This window comes from Lingula anatina, chromosome 3 (genome assembly GCF_051362555.1).
Source record: "Lingula anatina isolate TDL-2025a chromosome 3, LinAna3.0, whole genome shotgun sequence".
NCBI classification, from domain to species: domain Eukaryota; kingdom Metazoa; phylum Brachiopoda; class Lingulata; order Lingulida; family Lingulidae; genus Lingula; species Lingula anatina.
In genome coordinates, this window is record NC_141769.1 from 12,448,564 (window position 1) to 12,469,568 (window position 21,005).

The 21,005-nt window shown below is 36.8% G+C and overlaps 4 protein-coding genes across 7 annotated transcripts in view; 2 read left to right on the plus strand and 2 right to left on the minus strand.

Annotated features, from left to right (window-relative positions):
• The window catches only part of LOC106174554 (uncharacterized), a 55,672-nt gene extending 54,759 nt beyond the window's left edge, over positions 1-913 (minus strand). For 2 of the 3 annotated variants that reach the window (XM_013556160.3, XM_087007451.1), the window contains exon 1: positions 799-903. The gene's annotated coding sequence lies outside the window, so the exon portion shown is untranslated. Of the gene's footprint in view, positions 1-798 lie in introns of all 3 variants that reach the window. The other variant, XM_013556159.2, reaches the window with a different exon arrangement.
• Positions 825-5,121, plus strand: LOC106164578 (short coiled-coil protein B). The gene is made up of 5 exons (XM_013542546.3): positions 825-971; positions 1,133-1,289; positions 1,737-1,799; positions 2,236-2,322; positions 2,620-5,121. Exons 2-5 carry the CDS (start codon positions 1,229-1,231, stop codon positions 2,760-2,762), a joined length of 354 nt encoding a protein of 117 aa, XP_013398000.2. The 5' UTR covers positions 825-971; positions 1,133-1,228; the 3' UTR covers positions 2,763-5,121.
• Positions 5,117-8,419, minus strand: LOC106174510 (cytochrome c oxidase assembly factor 5). Of its 2 annotated transcripts, none has more exons than XM_087007455.1 (4): positions 8,251-8,419; positions 7,588-7,718; positions 5,961-6,071; positions 5,117-5,622 (listed from the first exon to the last, which is right to left on the minus strand). In XM_087007455.1, the coding sequence occupies exons 2-4, from the start codon at positions 7,675-7,677 to the stop codon at positions 5,581-5,583; spliced, it is 243 nt and encodes an 80-aa protein (XP_086863581.1). In that variant the 5' UTR covers positions 7,678-7,718; positions 8,251-8,419; the 3' UTR covers positions 5,117-5,580. The 2 variants fall into 2 exon arrangements, with proteins under 2 accessions (XP_086863581.1, XP_086863582.1); XM_087007456.1 differs by having other exon boundaries at positions 8,143-8,285.
• Positions 8,420-9,906: 1,487 nt separating this feature from the next.
• On the plus strand, positions 9,907-19,917 carry LOC106174530 (organic cation transporter protein-like). The gene is made up of 9 exons (XM_087007454.1): positions 9,907-10,760; positions 12,039-12,142; positions 15,169-15,323; positions 15,624-15,792; positions 16,187-16,414; positions 16,708-16,922; positions 17,280-17,388; positions 17,920-18,138; positions 18,878-19,917. The coding sequence occupies exons 1-9, from the start codon at positions 10,266-10,268 to the stop codon at positions 18,942-18,944; spliced, it is 1,761 nt and encodes a 586-aa protein (XP_086863580.1). The 5' UTR covers positions 9,907-10,265; the 3' UTR covers positions 18,945-19,917.
• The last annotated feature ends 1,088 nt before the right edge of the window (positions 19,918-21,005 follow it).

Sequence of the window (21,005 nt, forward strand, 5' to 3'; positions counted from 1 at the left end):
ACCCCAAAAGTTCCAGGATACCAAAAAGAGAGAGAGAGGAACAGAAACAAAATGGTCTTTGTATGTATTCATTTGTTTTATTACTTCTTTTTTTTTTTAATCAATTTATCTAGATCAATTTTACTATTTTTTCCATCAGACCCCAAAAAAAACAGAAAAAAATTCTGAGATATGCTGTTACAGGCTTCAAAATGTCTTTTCTCCCTTTTTTGAGAAGGTGGAAGGGATTGATCGAGCAAACAGGTTTAAAATACATTTTAAAGTAAAGCAGATATTTTAATGTGAAATTCTTACTCACTATCTTCTGCTCTACCAAAACAGAGTGCTGTAATATCACTGGTTTTCTTACCACACAACCCATTATTACCGCAGGAGCTGGACTCATAAATTCTTTTTAAATTTTATTTAGTATTTTTATGTTACTACCTCTCTGCTGATTTTGAATACAGATATGACAAAACATTCTAAGTCTCCGAATCCCATATTTATCTTCGTCACAAGGATGCTAAATGTACAGTGGCATTGCATAAAGTTCACGCAGCCCACGGTACACTTGAAAATACAATTAGACTGGTTGTTATAGCATTAGTCGGACGAAATAAATGGGATATACGTAAAGCCACATTAATATCAAATAACCAGGTTAAGGTTCCATTCCAAATGCAGTGCAAAGGAGGACCCATTTCTGAGTTTACTTGTCAGCACCGGCGACACGCGAAAAAAAGTATACCCAAGACAAAAAAAAAAAAGCAAGCTGTATCCTATCAGGACAAACAAAACAAATTGGCCAAAACCTACCTTTTTCACAAAGTTAACCCAAGTCTGGAATCAAAACGTAAAGTTCAGGAGAAAAATTATTGCCGATTTGTACTCGTGCCTCTCAATCTCAGATTTGTGTTTGTGCACATAGTTTGATGACGTTGTCTTCGTCACGTGATACGCAATCCTCTGCAGTTTTCACAGGAAGAGTGGTAAGGTTTTGTATAAAATTGACAAAATTCGAAGTATTTACTTGATATTGTAGGTGTATATTGAAGGCTAATATACCTGAGACCAGGTATACTTAATATTCACGTTAATATTCCAGTGAAGTTCCGTTATACTTAAGTGTAGACTGAGATAATTTTTTCAGATCTACACAAATGATATGCGATCGATGCTTGTTTGAGGAGTGAATCACTGAAGAGATATATACTGGTTTGGATACATAGAAGACAGAGAAGATACAATGTCTGCCTTCGAGAAAGAAAACCTACACAGTGTGCCACTCTCAAGTGATAGTGAATCAGGTACCTTAAATACATGGTGTGGCGTCACTATTAATTGTCAATAACCGCACAGTAGTGTAGTCTAGATCAGTTAGTTAGAATTTAAATTGCATATTTTAAAACACTCCTTTTCAGTCCAGCCGTTCGGTTGCTTATGAGCAAGTATTCCCAGGTGTTTTTTCATTATATGCAAAAATACAGAAATACAACTTATTAGGTCAGGGTCATTTTACATTAAATTTTTATGCCATGTAGAACTTTTCATTAATGATGAAAGGAAATTAATGTGGAGAATATTACCTCAACCCAACTTACTTAAACTAAATTGATATGAGTGAAGATGTTACAGCTGGAAGTTTTTGTAGAATAAGCTGTTGCTATAAAACCTATTAGGACAGAAGTGTTTTCACACCCTTAATGGATCATTGGTAAGATATTCTATTAATAATAATTATGATTCCATTGCAGGTGATGGTGCAATTATTGATAGCAACAAGAGGGACTACCATTCAAGTGGCCTGTCATCAAACAGTAAGTGATTTATCTATCAATGAAATGTTTGAGACAAAACACTTGTCTTCAGAGCGATATACTAGTATTCCAGAACACTTCAAGCATCTGCAAGAGATGTTCCAAGGCATACAATGCAAGGAGATGACACTCTCCTGAATGCTTAGCTTGTAACCTATTGTTGTCGCAATGAAAGTTTTCTCTATTGAGGGGGAGGGGGTGTATCTCACCTCCCCAGATATGATTTATGTTTTGTGAGAGCAGTGGGATGCTTATACTTTCACAAGGTCTTTTTTTTTGCCTTTGAAAGAATTTCCAAGATCATTTTTTATTACAGAATATAGGAATTTCAACATGCAAAGGTGCTATTGACACCCAGTGATGTCACTTGCAAAAGTCTTATAGTGGCCATTTAAACATTATATTTGTAATCCCTGATGAATTCTTTCTATTTCAGGTCTTGATCCAGACATAAATCCAGATGAGGAAGAGGAGAAACAACGTCTTATTACACAGGTGCTGGAATTACAGAATACTCTTGATGGTAAGAAGACATATATTATAAACTTGTAATAAATGCATTATTTCATTAAGATGCATTTATCAAATCTCAAAAGGGTTGTTGTATTGCTTGTTTTAATTATTGCTTTAGGATGTTACATGGTTTCTCTGTTTTGAATTTAATTACTGATTTTATGAAAAATTTGGCATCTTTTGAAAAAGTAAATGGAAGCACACTACCTGTTACCACTGCAGTACGAAACCTTTCTTACTGGTATTTCTTTCTATGTTATTATTATTATTATGTGGGGAAATCAAGAGGTGGTGTTATATATTGTAGATCTGTCATGCAGAGTAGACTCAGTAAAGGAGGAGAACATGAAACTCAAGTCAGAGAACCAGGTGCTGGGCCAGTACATAGAGAACTTGATGGCTGCCAGCAGTGTGTTCCAGTCAACATCTCCTAAGTCGAAGAAGAAGTAGAATCAAAACTGGTGTGTTCATGGTCAGGCTAAGGGTCCTTTTAAACTGTATTTATCTAACTTACATCATTATAACTCTTTCCTAAATTATGTGTCAGATAAATGGAATAGGTCAAATCCCTTATAGTGGTCAAAAATTGGATGTGATTTATGGTAAAAATGAGATTTTTCAGTTTTTTGTACCTATTTTGCCTGCTCTTGATTGTGTTGTTCACTGAATGTGTTGATATCAGTGCTTCTGAGAATTTCATTTGATCAGTGAAATGGAATCATTTCTGTAGCAGATCTTTTCTGAAATTTAGCAAGGACTTTCAAGGCTGACTGAATCTGACAAGGATAACATGAAAGAATCGTATGTATCCTTAAAGAATAAACTCTATGTGCAATAGCAAGGGCATGATCGTGGTGAAAAACCAAAACATTTTTCTTTTCAAGTGGATCATTACACAAATCCAAAAGAGTAGGTTTTTTATGTACAGACACAGATGTGTCTGTACACAGATGTGTCTGTACATATTGCCATCACCTGAGTCTGTCGTCGCCGTCGCCATCACAGTGCACTCTCAGCATAAACACGATAAGTGGAAGACAGTTTTACTTTTGGGCTTAATATTTACAGAGCTGATGGATATTCATAAAAGGCAGGTCAAGTTAAAAAATCAGCATGTTCAGGCCATTATTGTAGAAGTAATGCTGTTTTCTCTTTTTTCAGCATATATGCAACACTGTAAACACATTTCAAGGAAAACCGATAGGCCTGTTGTCATGAAACTCACAGGAGTAATCAATCTTACTAAAATGCAGGTCAAGTTCGAAAATCGGCATGATTGGTCCACTATTTTAGTAGTTATGCTGTTTTTTTCATATTTTCAGCATACATGCAACACTGTAAACACAATATAAGAAAAACAGGCCTATTGTCACTAAACTCAAAGGAATGGTCAGTCTTACTAAAATGCAGGTTGAGTTAGAAGTGTTTCAAAGTGTGAACTTGAACTCCCATGGGCCTGAAGCCTTATGCTTGTTACACATTTTACTAACATTGGTATTACCTGTTGAGCATAATTAAGATTTGATGTTGAATTTGCAGGTAAGCATAATGTACTTTTGCATCAAAATTGACAGTAGCCTATTTTGTGCATTGTTATTTACTGCTTTTTGTCTGTACATTTGAAAGCTTTGCTGCCTATTTTTTTTTTTTTTTCTTTTTCCATGTTAACAGGAATCTGAACATGTGCCATTACTAGTGTAAATAAATTGTATTGAATATATTTGCCAATCAAACCTATAAAATTACATATATGTATTAACATTTTTATGTACAGACAGAATTGACAGATGTGTCTGTACATGAAGCCATTTTGTTACTCATTGGACTTCATTATGTGACAGCAAAGGTGTACCCTAATAGAGAAGTTTATTATTATTATTATTATTCAAAGAATGTAATGCTTTTATCGTGGCAGTTTTAAAGTTTACGTGAAAAATTCTGACTCGGAATAGATATTTTCCTGTGGACATTTTAAAGGTCAGTTCATATTTGCTGGTCAGTAAGCTTGTGTTAATTTTAGTCACCTTTCTCATTCTGCTGTTTGATGAGATTGCTCCCACAAAAGTTGCAATTTTCTTGATAAGCAAGTATTTAATGGTTTCACACTACACTGGGTTTTTAATTATTTTGATTTATCAGGAATTGTAAAAAAATATCTGTGGTATTACCTGAAAATGATTTATTAGCACTTCTAGTTTGAAATATGACCAATTTTATTGGAAAGCTAATGAAACTGCACAGTCGTGGTTAAAAACAGATCAACCAATAAGCAGCCATTTACTTACAGCAAGTCTTTGCTTTTAGAAGATGCACACAAGTTGAATAGAATAAGGGGTTAACCTCAGTTTCTCTTGTTTCAGTATGTATATTTGATCCAACCTCTGTGTTCACTGATATTTGTTTTGTAAAATTGAAAAGTTTGCCATGTGTACATATTAAGCTAATTTAAAATAAAACAAAGTTTTTGGAAATAAGTTCATTTTCACACCTTGCAGTGGCAATCATTTTTTTTTTCAATACCATTTAATGTAGCCAGCATAGGTCATACTTTTCCCTTTTGTAGTAAAAGTAAAACATTTGACCTTAAGTCATTTTATGTGGTGCTATGAAAGTGCTTGGAATTATGTAGACTTTTCATCATTGTCAGCATTTGTATAATTTTGTATAGTAGTAGATGTAAATCTTGTACGTGTAAAGTTTTTTTATCAAAGTATTAATAAGATTTCACCATTTCGTTGAGCAATGTAAGAAGCATGCACACAATGTACGTATTTATGAGAAGTAAAAAATAAATGTCTTTAAAATGATATATACGACAATATGTTTATTCAAAGTGCACAGTTTTCACAATTAATAAGTATGTACAATTACTTGTTCCAGTATGTGCATAACATTCGCAGTAATATATATGGGTACAGTATTTCATTACGATGTCACAACCCTCTGCTGGAGCAACAACACAATGCATATCTTTGCATGAGAAAGTCACCATCCTGTTTGACATTGTAGTCTATTTTTAAAAATGCGGAAAATAATAAATTTACAGAAGTTGGTTTAGAAGATGGCAGCAGGAAATCTGTGAATTCAATTCGCTTATTTCTATTTAACTGCAACCCAGAACATTAAAACACACTTAAATATTATTAAGTCATTGGCACTGTTTAGTTCGTAACAACGACTATATCTTCATACTGCCTGGAGAGGGAGGGGAGGAAGTCCCTTTAAAAACATTTTTTCACTATCCTGTATTAAATTAAAATGTATTTGCTCAGTAGGCCTTTGGTCCCCTGAACCTATAACGGTTGTCCATCTGTAAATAAAAAAAACAATTGCTATTTAGAAAAAAGGTTATTCAAAAGCAGAATACAAAGAGAACATCCTTTATGTTAATGTACAGATGTACACCGTGATAGAAAAATTAGTTTGTTTTATCACTACAAATTGATGATTTGCAGTGCACACTTTGGGCCATAGAAAATTAAGAAACTGTTTAATTACCACAACTGACCCTACTTTATAGGAAACATTTTCCACGCCTACTTTATAATAGATCCACATATTTTGAAACTCCTACCGAGTTGTGACCAAGTCTGTCAGAGTGAACAGAGTGATCTACTTTTAGGCAAAATGTCTACAATTTATTCTTACCAGAGATCGCCTACAATTAAAGAGCGCTTTTGCTATCTCACAACACTCTTTAGGTGCCCTAGACCCATCAACTGTTGTTCCTTTTAAGCAGTCTTTGGAAGAGTTCTTATACTGAAACACAAACAATCAACAAGTTATTAAATAATGCAGGTCCATTTGCAGGGGAGGAAAGGCATCTGGGGATAGAAAGAACAGCATTTGGCTGGAAAAGGTCCACACTGCATCAAAATTCAATCTACCTATAGGGTCCACATGCCATTTCACAAGTTGGGTCATCAAAGGGGAGGGGGGTGTTGGGTAAAAATGCCCCCTTCCATAAAAAAATTTTTCTCTGAAAATGTTGCCTACAGGTAACAGATAACATGATATTAGTGTGTACTGTTTGACTGCAGTTCTCACTGCTTCCATTATGTTTATTTCAAGACACTACCTAACACAGGTAAATGCATTAAGTTTGAAACACAAGATGAGTATATGAAACCCTTCTCGTTACACTTACTAGTATCTTAGTACCAGGGATACTGTTTGATCATATTTTTAACAGATAAATCTTATGAATTAATACTGCCAAAATATTGTAAGCTTTCACCTGGCGATTCTTGACCCCTGTCAACCATCTTGATATAGTTTTGAATTGCATGCAACCTAAGAGCCAGAGCACAAACTGACGACATACTTTTATATACCAAGATTGTTACAGAGTTTGGACAAGTGTCAGGAAACAAAGATCAAAGGTTGGTTACTAACACCCTGAGCTTCAGAGCTCACTTGACACTAACCTTTTCACTGTAGCCTATCTCCATCGTGTCAAGTAACCTCTGACGAAAATAGTTTGACCTAGTTTATATAAGCCAATCGAATCCAAGTTTCAAAATTTTTCACCAAAGTTTGGTGAAAACGCTGATTGGTTGACCGTCAATCGGCAATCCTCGGCTGATTCCGCAAGCTCCATACTAACAACAAAGTTATTGTCGAGTGCGGAGACATCCGAGTAGTTCCGAGTGTATTACCGTACACAAAGAAAGCAAGGCGAGTGACTACGAAAAAGAATGTGTTAAGTTATCTCTTGATTCTTTGCAAAATATGAGTAAATCGGAATTGAAACCATAGGGTCTAGCAGTTTGAGGCCCTGCATCATTATCTACTGAGAGACCATGTTATTTGCGTGCTGCCCACAGGTTACGGCAAGTCCCTGATATTCAGCCTTATCTTTGATTGGTCCGGATTTGAACAAAGCGCGCTTTGACTCGTTCGCGTTCATTGGCTAGATCGTTTAATGAGCCATTGAGTGCGGGCTTTTAAATTTGATTGGCGGGCGGCGGAGGCAATCGAATCTGGTCAGAGGTTACTTGACACGATGAAGATAGGCTACAGTGAATAGGTTAGTGTCAAGTTAGCTCTGAAGCTCAGGGTGGTTACTAAGAGAAAGATACCAAAGTTCAAAGTTGGTATGAGTTCTGCATTTAGCCATTACAAAAATTTCCATTGGACACCATAAAGAAAACTGTCAATGTAAAAACTGGCAGTATCAGTATCTGTATCTGGGGATGTTCAACATTGTTCAGTCATGTGCACCCGAGTCCTCTTAAGTAATTTTTTTTCAGCATGGCCCTTCATAAAAACTTACCACAGATACACATTCACAACTTAACAGGCACTGTTTGAGGTCTTCTCGTATCACAGCACAAACATGACTGGGTTTTTCACCTTCATTCATTTTTCTTAATGTGAATAAATTTGTCTTCAGTTACATTCCTCCTGCAAAAAGAAATTCCAAAGAATTAATGGGTCCCATGTCCCTATGTTGTGTTGATAAAACAACTGTCGCCATGGAATGAAGACAGAACTGTCCATAATAAAAGGATGAAGAGATAATATAGGCATTAAACTGACTTACAAGTTCAAATGCCCAAGCTAGGGAGAATTGACAAAAAGCTGAAGAATTTTCGAGTAATGATAAGTCAAACTATTAGTTAGGTTGCCTCACTTTTCGACCTAACATTTAGTTACAGTTACGTGCTAGCTATTAACCTTGCCTCAGTTTTTTTTTACCTTACAAGTTACAAGCTAGGTTAGTCGGTACTTGCCGCAGTACAACTACCAATGCAATAGTTTTACTAGAAGTAAAGTCGAAAACTGAGGGCGAATATCTAAGTCATTATCGATCAAAAATACAATTTACTGCATAAGTAGATGTATCAAGAGTGTGCCAATCTGGTGTGCTGAGTTTTAAATACAAATAAACAAAGTCTAGAGGAAGGCAATAAAATTGGCTTCAAACACTTCTCACCAGCCGTCCGTACTCGACCTTAACGGCTTGTTTCCTTAAAATCCGTGCCAGCCATACATCTTATAAGTGTATAATGTGGTACCATTATGCTATAAGCATAATAATTATGGTATAAAGAGCAGCTCTTCTCTTTACTTGGGTTTAAAAAAATGGAATATTGATAATAAAAAGGATACAATTAACTTTGTCATCTTATCTAAGATTTATGGAACTAGTCATAAAAGAAGGTGCGCAGATGTGATGCGCATAACATGATTTTCACGCGACTGGGGCAACAGCTCTAATCAGTGTTTACCATTGCCTTTTTCTGTTGTTACACACAAGTTTTTAAATAATGCTTATGTAGCTTTTTTCTTTTAATGATGTTTGAACGAGTATCAATTTTTTTTGTGTTTTACGTATCACTTTAAAATTTTATTTTCAATTTTAATTTTAAAAAATTAATTACCACTTTCGAGCTTTTGTTGTAGGCCTATAGGCCGGCCTGCTACCGGTGTGACGAAATTGAGGGTCCGTGAAACAGAAAATCCGTCCTCCATTTAATTATAATGGTTAAGGTTAGCCTAGCCTCAGTGGGTCAAAATCAACGGCGAGGTTTAGTCCTACCTGTCTTATAAATGCCTCTGTATCATGGGATACAGTTTATGAGCGTGATTGGTTAGCAATCTGGCTAATGAACCTAGAAATCACGGAAAACGACTTTAAAATATCAAACTAGTCTACATAACGCAATAAATAAATAAATAAAAATCGGTAAAAATTTTATCACTAATCATCTTAGTAAACCGTCGGTAAAGAGTGGTATAGGGTGCACCATTGCATGCATCCTCCGTCGCAACTGTATTTTCCGATAGTCAGTAAATACGTCCTCACCATGTGCAGGGGCGGATCCCGGACTATTTGAAGGGGGGGATTCCGCATATGCGAAGCCGACTCTCTCCCCCCCCCCCCCCCCCCCCCCTCCTTCCTTGGCTTGGGGTTCGGAGCCCGCTAAAGGGTCCCGAAGAATTTTGGTAAGCCTATTTTAGAGGGTAAACGGTGCCAATTGGTACGGTTTAGAATTATGGTTCAGCTAATGGTGTGATTTTTTTACAGAAATCGAAGTGGGGAGAGGCTAGGGACCCCCTTGACACACACCCCTAAATCCGCCACTGAATGTGGGTGGAAAAGTGAGAGTAGGCCCTATTCAGTAAGAGAATATATCAACCATTGCTTATCTGCCAGAGAGCATGCGTTTCCTCACAAAACAGTTCGGTTCAATAATGGTTTGGGGTGCACAATGTTTAATGGCCAGGGAAACCTCAGCGTACAATGGAATCCTGGACCAACACTTTGCAATAGAGAACATTTTTAGGGACAGGAATCATCGGTTTATTTTTAACGATGATAATAGGCCTACTGCACGACATGGTGTCAAAGTATTCCACAAACAAGTGTGATTTCATCAACAAGACACCAAAAGGGAAGACACGCTGACCCAATTCTAACACGCAAACCGCATTGAAAACCCATTAGATGTAATTGGAAATCCAGTAGCTATATAGATGCATTTGACTTGTTTAATAAAAGGTCACCTTATAGGTGCACGGTAAAAACTCACATAATCCTGTCTCATTAAACACTGATATTAGCTTTTTCCTTGGAAAAGGACCGATTTTTCTGCTTCTCATGAATCACACGACCCTGCACTTGTATCCAATGCTTTATCCGTTTTATTCTGTCTTTAATGATTTGGTTCTAAATGCCTATAAGCAATTAATTAGTAGGATTGCAGGATGTTCTCGACTTACCACTGTGCCTCCTACTGGTCGTGTTATCTCTGACCTAGCGTGTGGTCAGTGTAATCGATTTTAGCATATTTCTGTGCTTCCACAACATAATTTAACAAACTGTACCAGATATGCAAGTAGGACGACCCCGCTTTTATCACGATGTCACCTTATTCCATTGACGACATCCCAGTGTTTAAGCCTGTCGGTCGCGTGAGAAGCTGAAGCTTTCTTGTTGCTGAAGTTATGTTATTTGACGAGTTTATAAAGCTGCTGGGAGAACTTGGTACCTATCAGAAGCAACGATACGCGCTTATTTGTGCGGCGTCATTTTATTCGGTCGTGTCCACCCTCTGCATTGTATTCTATGGCGCGGAACCCATTCACCATTGTAAAATACCAGAGACTCAAATGGAACTCATGATCAGACTGTACGGGAACTTGTCAAAAGAGGATGTGTATAACCTCTCTATACCATATAGGAAAGATGGGAAACGAAGCGGTTGTCTTCTAAATCTGCTCAGTGAACGAACACCTATGATCAATGAAAGCTTGCAGAACTGGAATGAAGAGGTGTCCCATGCCGTTTCATCGTCATCAAATTATACGTATGATGAGAATGTCACTTATTCAGCATCACATCCTTGGATTGATAGAACTAGATATCTTGCCGAACCCCAGCCGTGTACAAATGGGCGTATGTACAGTCAGAAGATCTATGGGTCCACAATAGTCTCAGAGGTACGAGCGACAATAGGCATAATGGTTATCTTTGATGTTGTAATTGGAATAAATAAAGGGGATTATTTATAATTATATACATGAAAGGATGCCCGCTTTCTCTCTCTCAGCCACACATTCGTAAAACACACTGACATAGGGGAAACCGGGGCTAGTTGGCCCAGTTAGACACTTTTGGCCTTGTAGAGCCAACTAGGAATGAGTTAGAGTAACAAAACCGGTTTCGAAGTAAGCCCCATGAACTAAGCTACGTATGAAACGTCATTATTTTTCAAATATAATGCCAGATCTAGGGAATTTGACAAAAAAAAAAAAAAACGCAATTGACGCCAGGGAGGCCAACTTGCCCTGGGGCGGGGCAAGTTGGCCCCTTATACGAAAATGAAGTAGGTGTCCCATGTAAAAGCCTTGAAATACATTTTTATACATTTTTAATTTATTAAATTGATTTTTGAGAGTCTTTGATGAATAAATAGTTCAAATGAGGCAGATTTATTGAGGTTTCCGTACGTCACGTTGTATGTGTTGGAAGAACCAAAATATCTATCAATAAAATTTGTTTTGTTTTATTTAAGAATAAATTAACAATGGTATAAAGCAGGTTTTTAATGAATGAAAACGAATAATAAATTTTCGTTTGAAAAAAAATATCAAATTCAGTTTTAAACTGGTAATTTTTTAATAAACCATTGAGTTTGTTTCAACAATGGTCTGTAGCTCTGTTGCGCGAAAAGGATTGTGGTCAATATGAGGGTCCAACTTGCCCCGAGTCAAGGGGGCCAACTAGCCCCAGGTGCACATTTTAAATTTTAAAAGATTGTTGCCCTTTATGGTGCTAGAATGAACAACGATTATACATTTCTGTGAAACTTGAAACAATGAGCTTCAGTTTGATGCCCTATACATATACTATATTCGATCAAAAGCTTATGAAAATAGATTTTAAAGTCTCTTTAATAAAGTTACTTTAAGATGCTAAATTCTTTCATTTGGACTCACTGCCTAAATAAAACTTCTTTACGACCGACGTTTTCTCAGCACTATTGGATACGGTTACTTTACTAAATGATGTGATCAATTTTTTACCCCATAGTTACTTTTTCATAAATTGATGGGGGGGGGGCAACTTACCCCGGGATCCAACTAGCCCCGGTCTCCCCTAAGTGCGACTTTAAATTGATGACATACTACAGGAACATAAGCAACTTAAGAGATTTGTACATTTTATGCCCGACGAAAAAATAATATAATAAGTTTAATTCAAAAGTGTCATTGCAGTTTGATTTGGCCTGTGAGAATGCATGGCAACTCAGCACGTGCACTTCCATCTTCTTCTCTGGTAAACTTCTGGGTGTGCTTGTGTCCGGTTTCCTGTCAGACAGGTAACATATTTTCGAATGGAACACACTTCCTAAAATAGTCATGTCGCTCTGAGAAAATGGTCTCAATAATTCACACTGCATAGCAAATGTTTTCAATTCATTTCTTTAAACATTGCGCATATACCTTTGCTTTTACATTTTATCTATCAAATATAAACCATTTGTTTTCGCGTCATCAGTCGGAACACTTAAAAGGTATGCGGACCCTATCACTTGCTTTGAACGTCAACATTAGAAGAATATAAACCAATGACGAATGAAGAAACCGCCCCTATCAACGTGGAAAAATAATAAAGGAATCTGTAAAACTGTTCCCATTTATCCAGTCCGCTGTAGTCCGGTGGCTTAAGGAAAAAATCGTGACACGGCGGATAAAAGCATCAAATTTTGCATGTGGGTACCTTTTGACATTCTAAATCAAATTAGAGCCGTAGCCCACGGAAAAATTTTACCGTTTGGCCAAAAAATCCAAAATGGCCGCCAAATTATTGATTCTTTAGAAATATGTACATACCTATGTTGATTTTTATCAAATAAATTATTTTCTCAGAGTTTTCCACACCCTTATTACCCATTTTATTCATAAATGTCAGATAGCAAACAAGTTCCCTTGGACTTTTTAAAAAATCCAAGATGGCTGTAAATTGCCATAGAAACAGCCATAGGAATACTAGTGCACAACTATTACCAGCTGGAACGATACGTTATCCACTATCAAATTAAGTCTGTTTCTCAGATCTTTGTTACCCACATAATATGTTTGTGGTGAGTAACTACGAGGTGTTCTTGGGAATTTTGGAAAATCCAAGATGGCTGCCATGTGCCACAGGGATTCAACTAATGGCAACTGGAAAGATTAGTTTTTCACTATCAAATTAAGCTGGTTTCTGAGTGTTTTCCACATCTTTTCTACCCACACAATATGTATGTGGTGAGTAACTAACAGTATTCTTGGGCATTTTGAGAAAATCCAAGATGGCCGTCATATGTAATAGGAATACTTCTAGTATTACAAAGGGTTGGAACTAATGCCAGCTAATTCACTATCAAATTCAGTTAATTTTTTTAGTGTTTTACACATTATTATTACACTGTGATACATATCTAGCAGGTAATAAATGTGCATATTTGATCATTTTGAGAAAACCCAAGATGGCCGTCACTGGCCATCGGAATACTTCTGGAATTACAACTGCACATCCATGGCTTTTCATCTACTACCAGGGTGAATTTATGTTTGCTTATCAAGTTTTGCCCATCCTTATTAGTCCTATGATATATTTTTCTGGAGGGTAAATAGTGTGCATCCTTGGATATTCTGAGAAAAAGATACCTACAATTTAACATAGGAATACTAATGGGTGGGTTTCAATTGCTGCTAGAGAGGCATATGGTTCATTATACAATTACATTTCCATGGGTTTGTTTTAAAAATAATTTATGTTTTTTATTCCATTTATTATTACCCCTATGATGTATACCTGGTCTGTAGCGTGTGTGTATATTTGGGTATTCTGAAAAAATTCAAGATGTCTGCCTTTTGTCATTAGAATATTCGAACACATAATCAAATAATGCTACACTGAGTACGATTTAAATGTAGTTAACTTTGGGTCGTTTTTAAATGTTTTTCATATCCTATTTATCCTTATGAAAGACTCTGTGTGTTTTGAAAGTGTATGTATCCTTGAGTATTATTCGGAGCAAACCCAAGATAGCTGTCAGTTGTCATAGGAATATACCATTCAAATGCACATAGGTGTCAATTAATAGAACAGTTCAGACATTGATTCCAACACGAAATAAAGCCGTTTGATGTTTAAACATGTTGACATCCTTATTAAGCTTACTCTTTATAAATCTGGTGTGTAGCAAGTGTGCATCTTGCGTATTTGAGAAAATTAAAGATTGCTGCAATTCACAATAGGAATAGTACAGTCAACTACTGCCAGAGAGAAATTGGGTTTAATATAAAATGAATTTTGTTTCTCGGTATTTCCAACATTCTTTTAGAACTTTTAGATATCTATCTGGTGGGTAACAAGTTTATACCCTTAAGTATTTTGAAAAAATATCATGATTACCCTCATTTGCCTTAGAAGTGCCTAAAAAATCTAATGCACCAGTTTTCCTATGGGGAAAAGAAGGCCATCTTGGATTTCCCCAAAATGATAAAATATGGACATTAATAACCTAACAGATATGTATCATGGGATAATGATACTAAAAAAACAGAATAACGACTGTATTCAGCTTCATTTTATTTGTAAGCCTATCTCTCGCAGGTATTAACTGAACCCCACCTTCTATGGCTAATGGCAGCCATTTTGTTTTGTTTTGTTTTAAAAAAGGATACACATAACATTCTCATCACATATGTATTATGTGAATTAAAAAGATGTGGAAAATACTCAGAAACAAACCTAATTTATCAATTAATATTATATCTCCATGGCAGAAGAAGCCCTATGTGTATACTAGTATTCCTTTTATATGGGGGCCATCTTGGATTTTTCTCGAATTGCCTGTGAATAAAGGTTAGTTACTCACCACAAATATATTATTTGTGTAATAAGAAACAAAATTATTTAGATAGTGGGCAATGCATCTTCCTGGTTGGCATTAGTTAGTTGAAAACCCTTGTACATGTCCTAGTATTCCTATGCCATACGGCGGCCATCTTGGATTTTTCAATAAGTCCAAGGACACTAGTTTGTTATCTGACACATATGCATAATATGGGTAATAAGGATGTGGAAAACATTGAGAAAATACTTAATTTGATAAAAATCATCATAGATATGTATATATTTCTACAAAATTTCACAAATTGGCGGCCATTTTGGATTTCTTGGCCAAACGGTAATTTTTTTCTGTGGGCTACGGCTCTAATTTGATTTAGTATGTCAAAAGGTACCCACATGCAAAATTTGGTGCTTTTATCCACTGTGTCACGATTTGGCCATTTTTTTGTCCTAAGCAACCGGACTACTGTCTATGATTCTTTTTTATGTTATTTCTTACAGATTTGGACGGAGGCCGGTGTTTTTGGGTAGTGTAATTGTCTTAGCAGTTTCAGGGATTGCACTGGCGTTTTCTCCAAACATGACGGTGTTTTGCGTTTTGTTTGTCATCCAAGGCACCAGTGACTCTTGTATGTGCATGGCACTGGTTACCCTAGGCGAGTGAATATGCTACTTTTTAAAAGTCTTGTGAAATATACCTATTGTACCTTTAATCATGTATGTATGCATGACCTATTATAAACCGAAATTTTATACACTTTTTATTTATAAACCAACCTGTTACTTACCCAAACCCTAAAGTAGGGTCTATTTGTATAACATCCATCCGAAATTCACATAGTTTGACATGTTGTTATTGATTTAAAGACTTGTATGAAACGCCAAATACTCGACCGTTATATACAAAACCTATCTTTACTAAAGGATTTTGTTATTTGATAATTATATTCTTATAGGCATGGAGTTCGTCGGGCCAAGCAAAAGGAAAATAGCCGGCACTGTGATGGGCATGTGTTACGGACTGGGGCATACACTTTTAGCCGTGGAGGCTTATTTCTTCAGCAACTGGCGCCACCTGGCGTTGGTAGCAGGTTCTCCAGGGGTCGTCATTATACTCTTCTGGTTGTAAGTGGGTCTGTTCTCACGTCAAAATTTCAATACAATCGACCGTGAATGAAACATAAAAAATATTTTTTTCCTAGCGTTTTATTATACAAAACCTACTTATTTACATCTTGTTAACACATTTTTATGTTTTTTCGAAGATTCAGTATCAATTGATGACATTCCCTCTGAGACCCCATCTTTTGCCTATCAATAAACGACCTTTCATTCTATTTAATCAATGCATTTAACGTCTTTTCTACACCTAAACACAATTTATGTATAAGGCTAAGAGTAGTTATCAAATGCAAAATGTGACATAATTAACGGAGAGAAATTGTATGCATATGCTTTCGTCATAATAAGACAATACTCAGAGCAGAAGTACCTCTAATATTCGACCTTTTGTTTTTAGCTTTCTTCCCGAATCTGTACGATGGTTACTGTCTCGCGGCAAGCATAAGGAGGCAAAGGCGATCATCGCCAAAGTAGCCGCAGTCAACAAGGTAACAATAGAGGAGGACACGTTGGAACGCCTTTTTAAAGAGGAAAACGAGGAAAAGACAACCAGAACGCATTCCCCTTTGGATCTTTTTAGGACGTGGAAGAGAGCGAGACTAGCTCTTTTGCATGCTTTCATTTCGTAAGTGACACCATGCATAATATATGTGATAACACCTTGTTGGTAATTCGTTTGCCTACCAGCTGGCTAAGATGATATGGTAAAGAGTTCGTATCTCATGCGGTGTTTCGTGGGTTCGATCCCTAGTTGAGTATTGCCAGTTTTGATGCCATTGCCCTATCCCCACCCCACACTGTTTAGGGCCCGCTTCCCCATTCTTAAAGGTTTGGAGTAATTAGGTTTGATAACATACTAGGTCGAATTTTTTTATTGGTCGATTTTATCATTTAATTAATTTATTTGTATCTTTCCAGGGCCGTCACTGGGATATGCTACTATGGACTTGCTTTAAATGCACAAGGACTTGGTGGCAGTATATACATCAACTTTGCATTGCTGGGGGCGGCAGATATCCCAGCACAACTGGTTTCGATGTTATTCCTGGATAAAATTGGGCGAAGAAAACTCCTCTTGTTGTCATTGTGTGGAGGTGGAATTTGTTGCATCGTTTCAGGAATAATCCCCAGAGGTTTGTATTTTCGCGTATTTGGCTAATGGGATAAAACAAACATGTTGTAAATTTCCTCTTAAGGGGCAAAGTAATTGTTCGAAACACGCCACCACGTTGGTTTTGATCTCGCTTTGATGCTATACCCTTTATGCCCTTTATGCCCTTTATGAGTAATTTTACTAGTACGTATGTTCATTATATAAAGATTATTTTTTCCTTCACAAATGGTTAGGCAAAATAATACCAACTAGAGAAATGGTAATGCACTAACTGTATTGTATTATCATTAGTATATCATATTGTACAAGGTCATGACAATCTATGTACCAGTACAGAAATAAATTGAATTGAAATTGAATATAAATTTAATTTCAGACTTCGAGTGGGCTGTCATTGCTATGGCAGTGATGGGGAAAATGGTAATAGGTGCTTGCAAAGACGTGCTTAACATTGTGGCTGTTGAAATGTACCCCACCGTGATACGGTATGCGCTTAATTTTTTATGGATATAAAGAAAGAGAACAAGGCGATTGTAAGTGGGAAGAATTCCGTTAAGAATGTGCAGAACTTCTTCTCCAGAACTACTTTGCCTCAGAACAGAGTGCCAAAACCGCATTTTTGCACTCTTTCGATTCGCGGCATTCAATTTTTTTAATTAAAGTAAAGATGTGTGAATAAACATTTAAGTTACACAATTACTACTCGCACAATAATTCACTAGCATTTTCCTATTACGTTTGACTCGTATAACAGTAAGTGTATTGTACACAAACATTTTCATAGTAGAAGTTTAGGCAAATGCACATGAGGTGCCTTTTTTTTGTGATAATTTTAGAATGAGGCGGGAAACAAGTGTGAAAGAAAAACGAGCCCAGAGAGGGACATGTTTTGTAGTAACATTTGAAAATCACTCGGCTCACCGTCGATTGATTCAAGGCGTTCGGAAGATAGGCGGAAATTGTCGAGGAGTTCCGAATGATTTGAAAATATTATTCCACATATTCTCGTCTTTCAGAAACATTGGAGTGACCTTCTCTAACTCCTTTTGTAGAGCTGGAGGGCTTGTGGCCCCGCAGATTTTATTTCTTGCACATCTTTACCGGCCCTTGCCATTTATCACATGGGGATCTCTTTCTTTACTCGGAGGGATACTAGCCATGCTTCTTCCCGATACGCTTGGGAAACCACTTCCACAGACCCTGGAGGCCTGGGATGCAAGACTAAATTGTGACAAGTGATTATGTTTCTCACTTTAATTTTGAAGATTAATCATAATCACCGTGTTGAACTTGTCTAAGAAATTATTAAATTTAATTATAAAGCTATAAAGATCAACTAAAACTAGGCACAAAACACCATTCGTGTAGCCTTCGATATATTTGCCTTCTTCATAAATAATCTTAGTCCCTGAAGAAGGCACTTACACCGTATGCCGAAAGCATATGATGGCAATGTTGACAAATGCCTATTTTAAACTTAAAGGGATAATAACTCTTCGTTTTGGCCAAAAAATGAATTTTCCTGGAGTAAACAACAATTTTTCCATACTTACCAATGGTTAATGAATCCATTTTTACATTCAAAGTTAGTCTCTGGTTTTTTTTTCTAAAAAGTTTGGTTTTTTGTTAAAATCTCTTAAGAGATTATAACAGAGTACAGCCATCAGTGGAGGTCACGTGATCTGAAGACAAGCTCAGATATCAAAATTATAGTTATAGCTGCCGTTTTTGTGGTAAAACAGAATATATTATATTTCTATGAGTTATTCACAATGTTTTTATTGTGAAATATAGATATCATACGAAGAGTTATTATCCCTTTAATGCTTATTTACATTTGTCTAGTTTGAATATTTCGGGTTTTTTTTTAGTAAAAGGTAATTATCATTGTCTTGTACACACGTGAGATGCCATTGGGTCGCGTTTAGGCATAAAACACAGGTTTTGAAATTTTTATGAATTTTGTATTTTCAGTTTGGAATTAGACACAGATATTCCGGTTCATGAAGGAAGCGAACGCGTACAAATGTCAAAAATATGAGGCAAGGTACCGGGTAATACTGGTAATTACTACTGTTCAGGATAATTTGTCACCGCTTCAAATGATGGACTTCTTACAGTTGACAGAAAGCAAACCGTTCCACCAGTACAGATGCTGGTTGAATGTCATTACATCTTTGCAAGCTTTGGCATTGAAGGAGACTAATGAAAAAAGAGACTTTTAGTATGTGGCATAGTGTTTAAATTCCAATGATAATTTACAAGGGTGGATCCAGGGGAGGTTCCACGGTTTCTGGAAACCAGCCAGAATTTTCAAAGAATCATTCGAATTACCTCCACTATGTAGTTTTCGGCCAGGCGTAATTTATCTGACACGTTTCAAAAAGGTAGTTGCTACTGTGTATATTCTATTGCATCTATAGTCCGTAAGGTCTGGCTGGAATATACGTTTAGAAATAAACATGCTATTTCATACAAAACAGCGAACCATTAAGATTCTTTACAAACGTTGTGGTTGCGTCATATTTTAATGTGAATATTATTTAAGGAAACAGCTACTTGTACATCATTCTCAATACGAAAGAAGAGAACGGTGGAGCTAGGTCCGCTATGCAACACTCATGGATAGTTTCATATATTGTATACTTAAACTTAAATTTAAACTAAATGCATTTTGGCGAAGGTAGGGCTACGACTTGTGTACAAGTAGGGTAAAAGGATGTACTTTTATGTGGTGGCGGAGATATTTGCAATATAACTTCAGCGTAGATGTAAACAACACATAGTAATACAAACAGTAGGCCCTATAGGGTTAGTAACTTACCAATGTACTGAGTAGTAACGTGGGCCCATGCATTTCATCTTAACTGGTCGTCAATTTAATTGTGGTCGTCACAATCTCATTTTAAATCGATCTTGTTCGGTACGCATTAGATAGGCGGAGTGTAAACAAGCATCAGTCGAACTGACATAAACAGCCGACATTAAAGTAATTTAATGTCTTGCAAAGGAGACCGATGTGTTATGGTGCGCAGAGGCCGACAGTTTAGTCCCTCCATTCTAGGTGGGTTTATTTTCAGCAATGCCACGTAACCCTATCTTCGACCAGGCTGACGAGCTGGACCAGTGATCTCCTCATTCCTCGATCTCTTGTTGTTGCAATATTAAAAACAGGTGTTTGTAAATACGAACCCTTACTTTGAGGTGGAATACACGTTTCACCCCCACGTTACCTATAACGTGGCAGCAACGTTACTTTGAACGTGGATCCAACGTCAAATTGTGAGAGGTTTGGACGTGAAATACACGTTTAACCCCCCAGTTACTTATAACGTGGCAGCAACGTTACTTTGAACGTGGATCCCACGTAAAATTGTAAGGGATCCCATGTAAATTTGTAATTTTTTTCGACGTGGAATATACATTTCACCCCCACGTTTCCTATAACGTGGCAGCAACGTTACTTTGAACGTGGATCCCATGTAAATTTGTAATTTGTTTTCGACGTGGAATACACGTTTCACCCCCACGTTACCTATAACGTGGCAGCAACGTTACTTTGAACGTGGATCCCACGTAAACTTGTAAGAGGTTTGAACATGGAATACACGTTTCACCCCCACGTTACTTATAACGTGGCAGCAACGTTACTTTGAACGTGGATCCCACATAAAGTGGTAATTGGTTTGAACGTGGAATACACGTTTCACCCCCACGTTACCTATAACGTGGCAACAACGTTACTTTGAACGTGGATCCCACGAAAACTTGTAAGAGGTTTGAACATAGAATACACGTTTCTCCACTACCTTACCTATAACGAAGCAGCAACGTTACTTTGAACGTGGATCCCACGTCAACTTGTTAGAGGTTTGAACGTGGAATACACGTTTCTCCACTACCTTACCTATAACGAAGCAGCAACGTTACTTTGAACGTGGATCCAACGTCAACTTGTAAGAGGTTTGGACGTGAAATACACGTTTCACCCCCACGTTACTTATAACGTGGCAGCAACGTTACTTTGAACGTGAATCCCACAACAAAATGTAATTGGTTTGAACGTGGAATACACGTTTCACCCCCACGTTACCTTACTTTG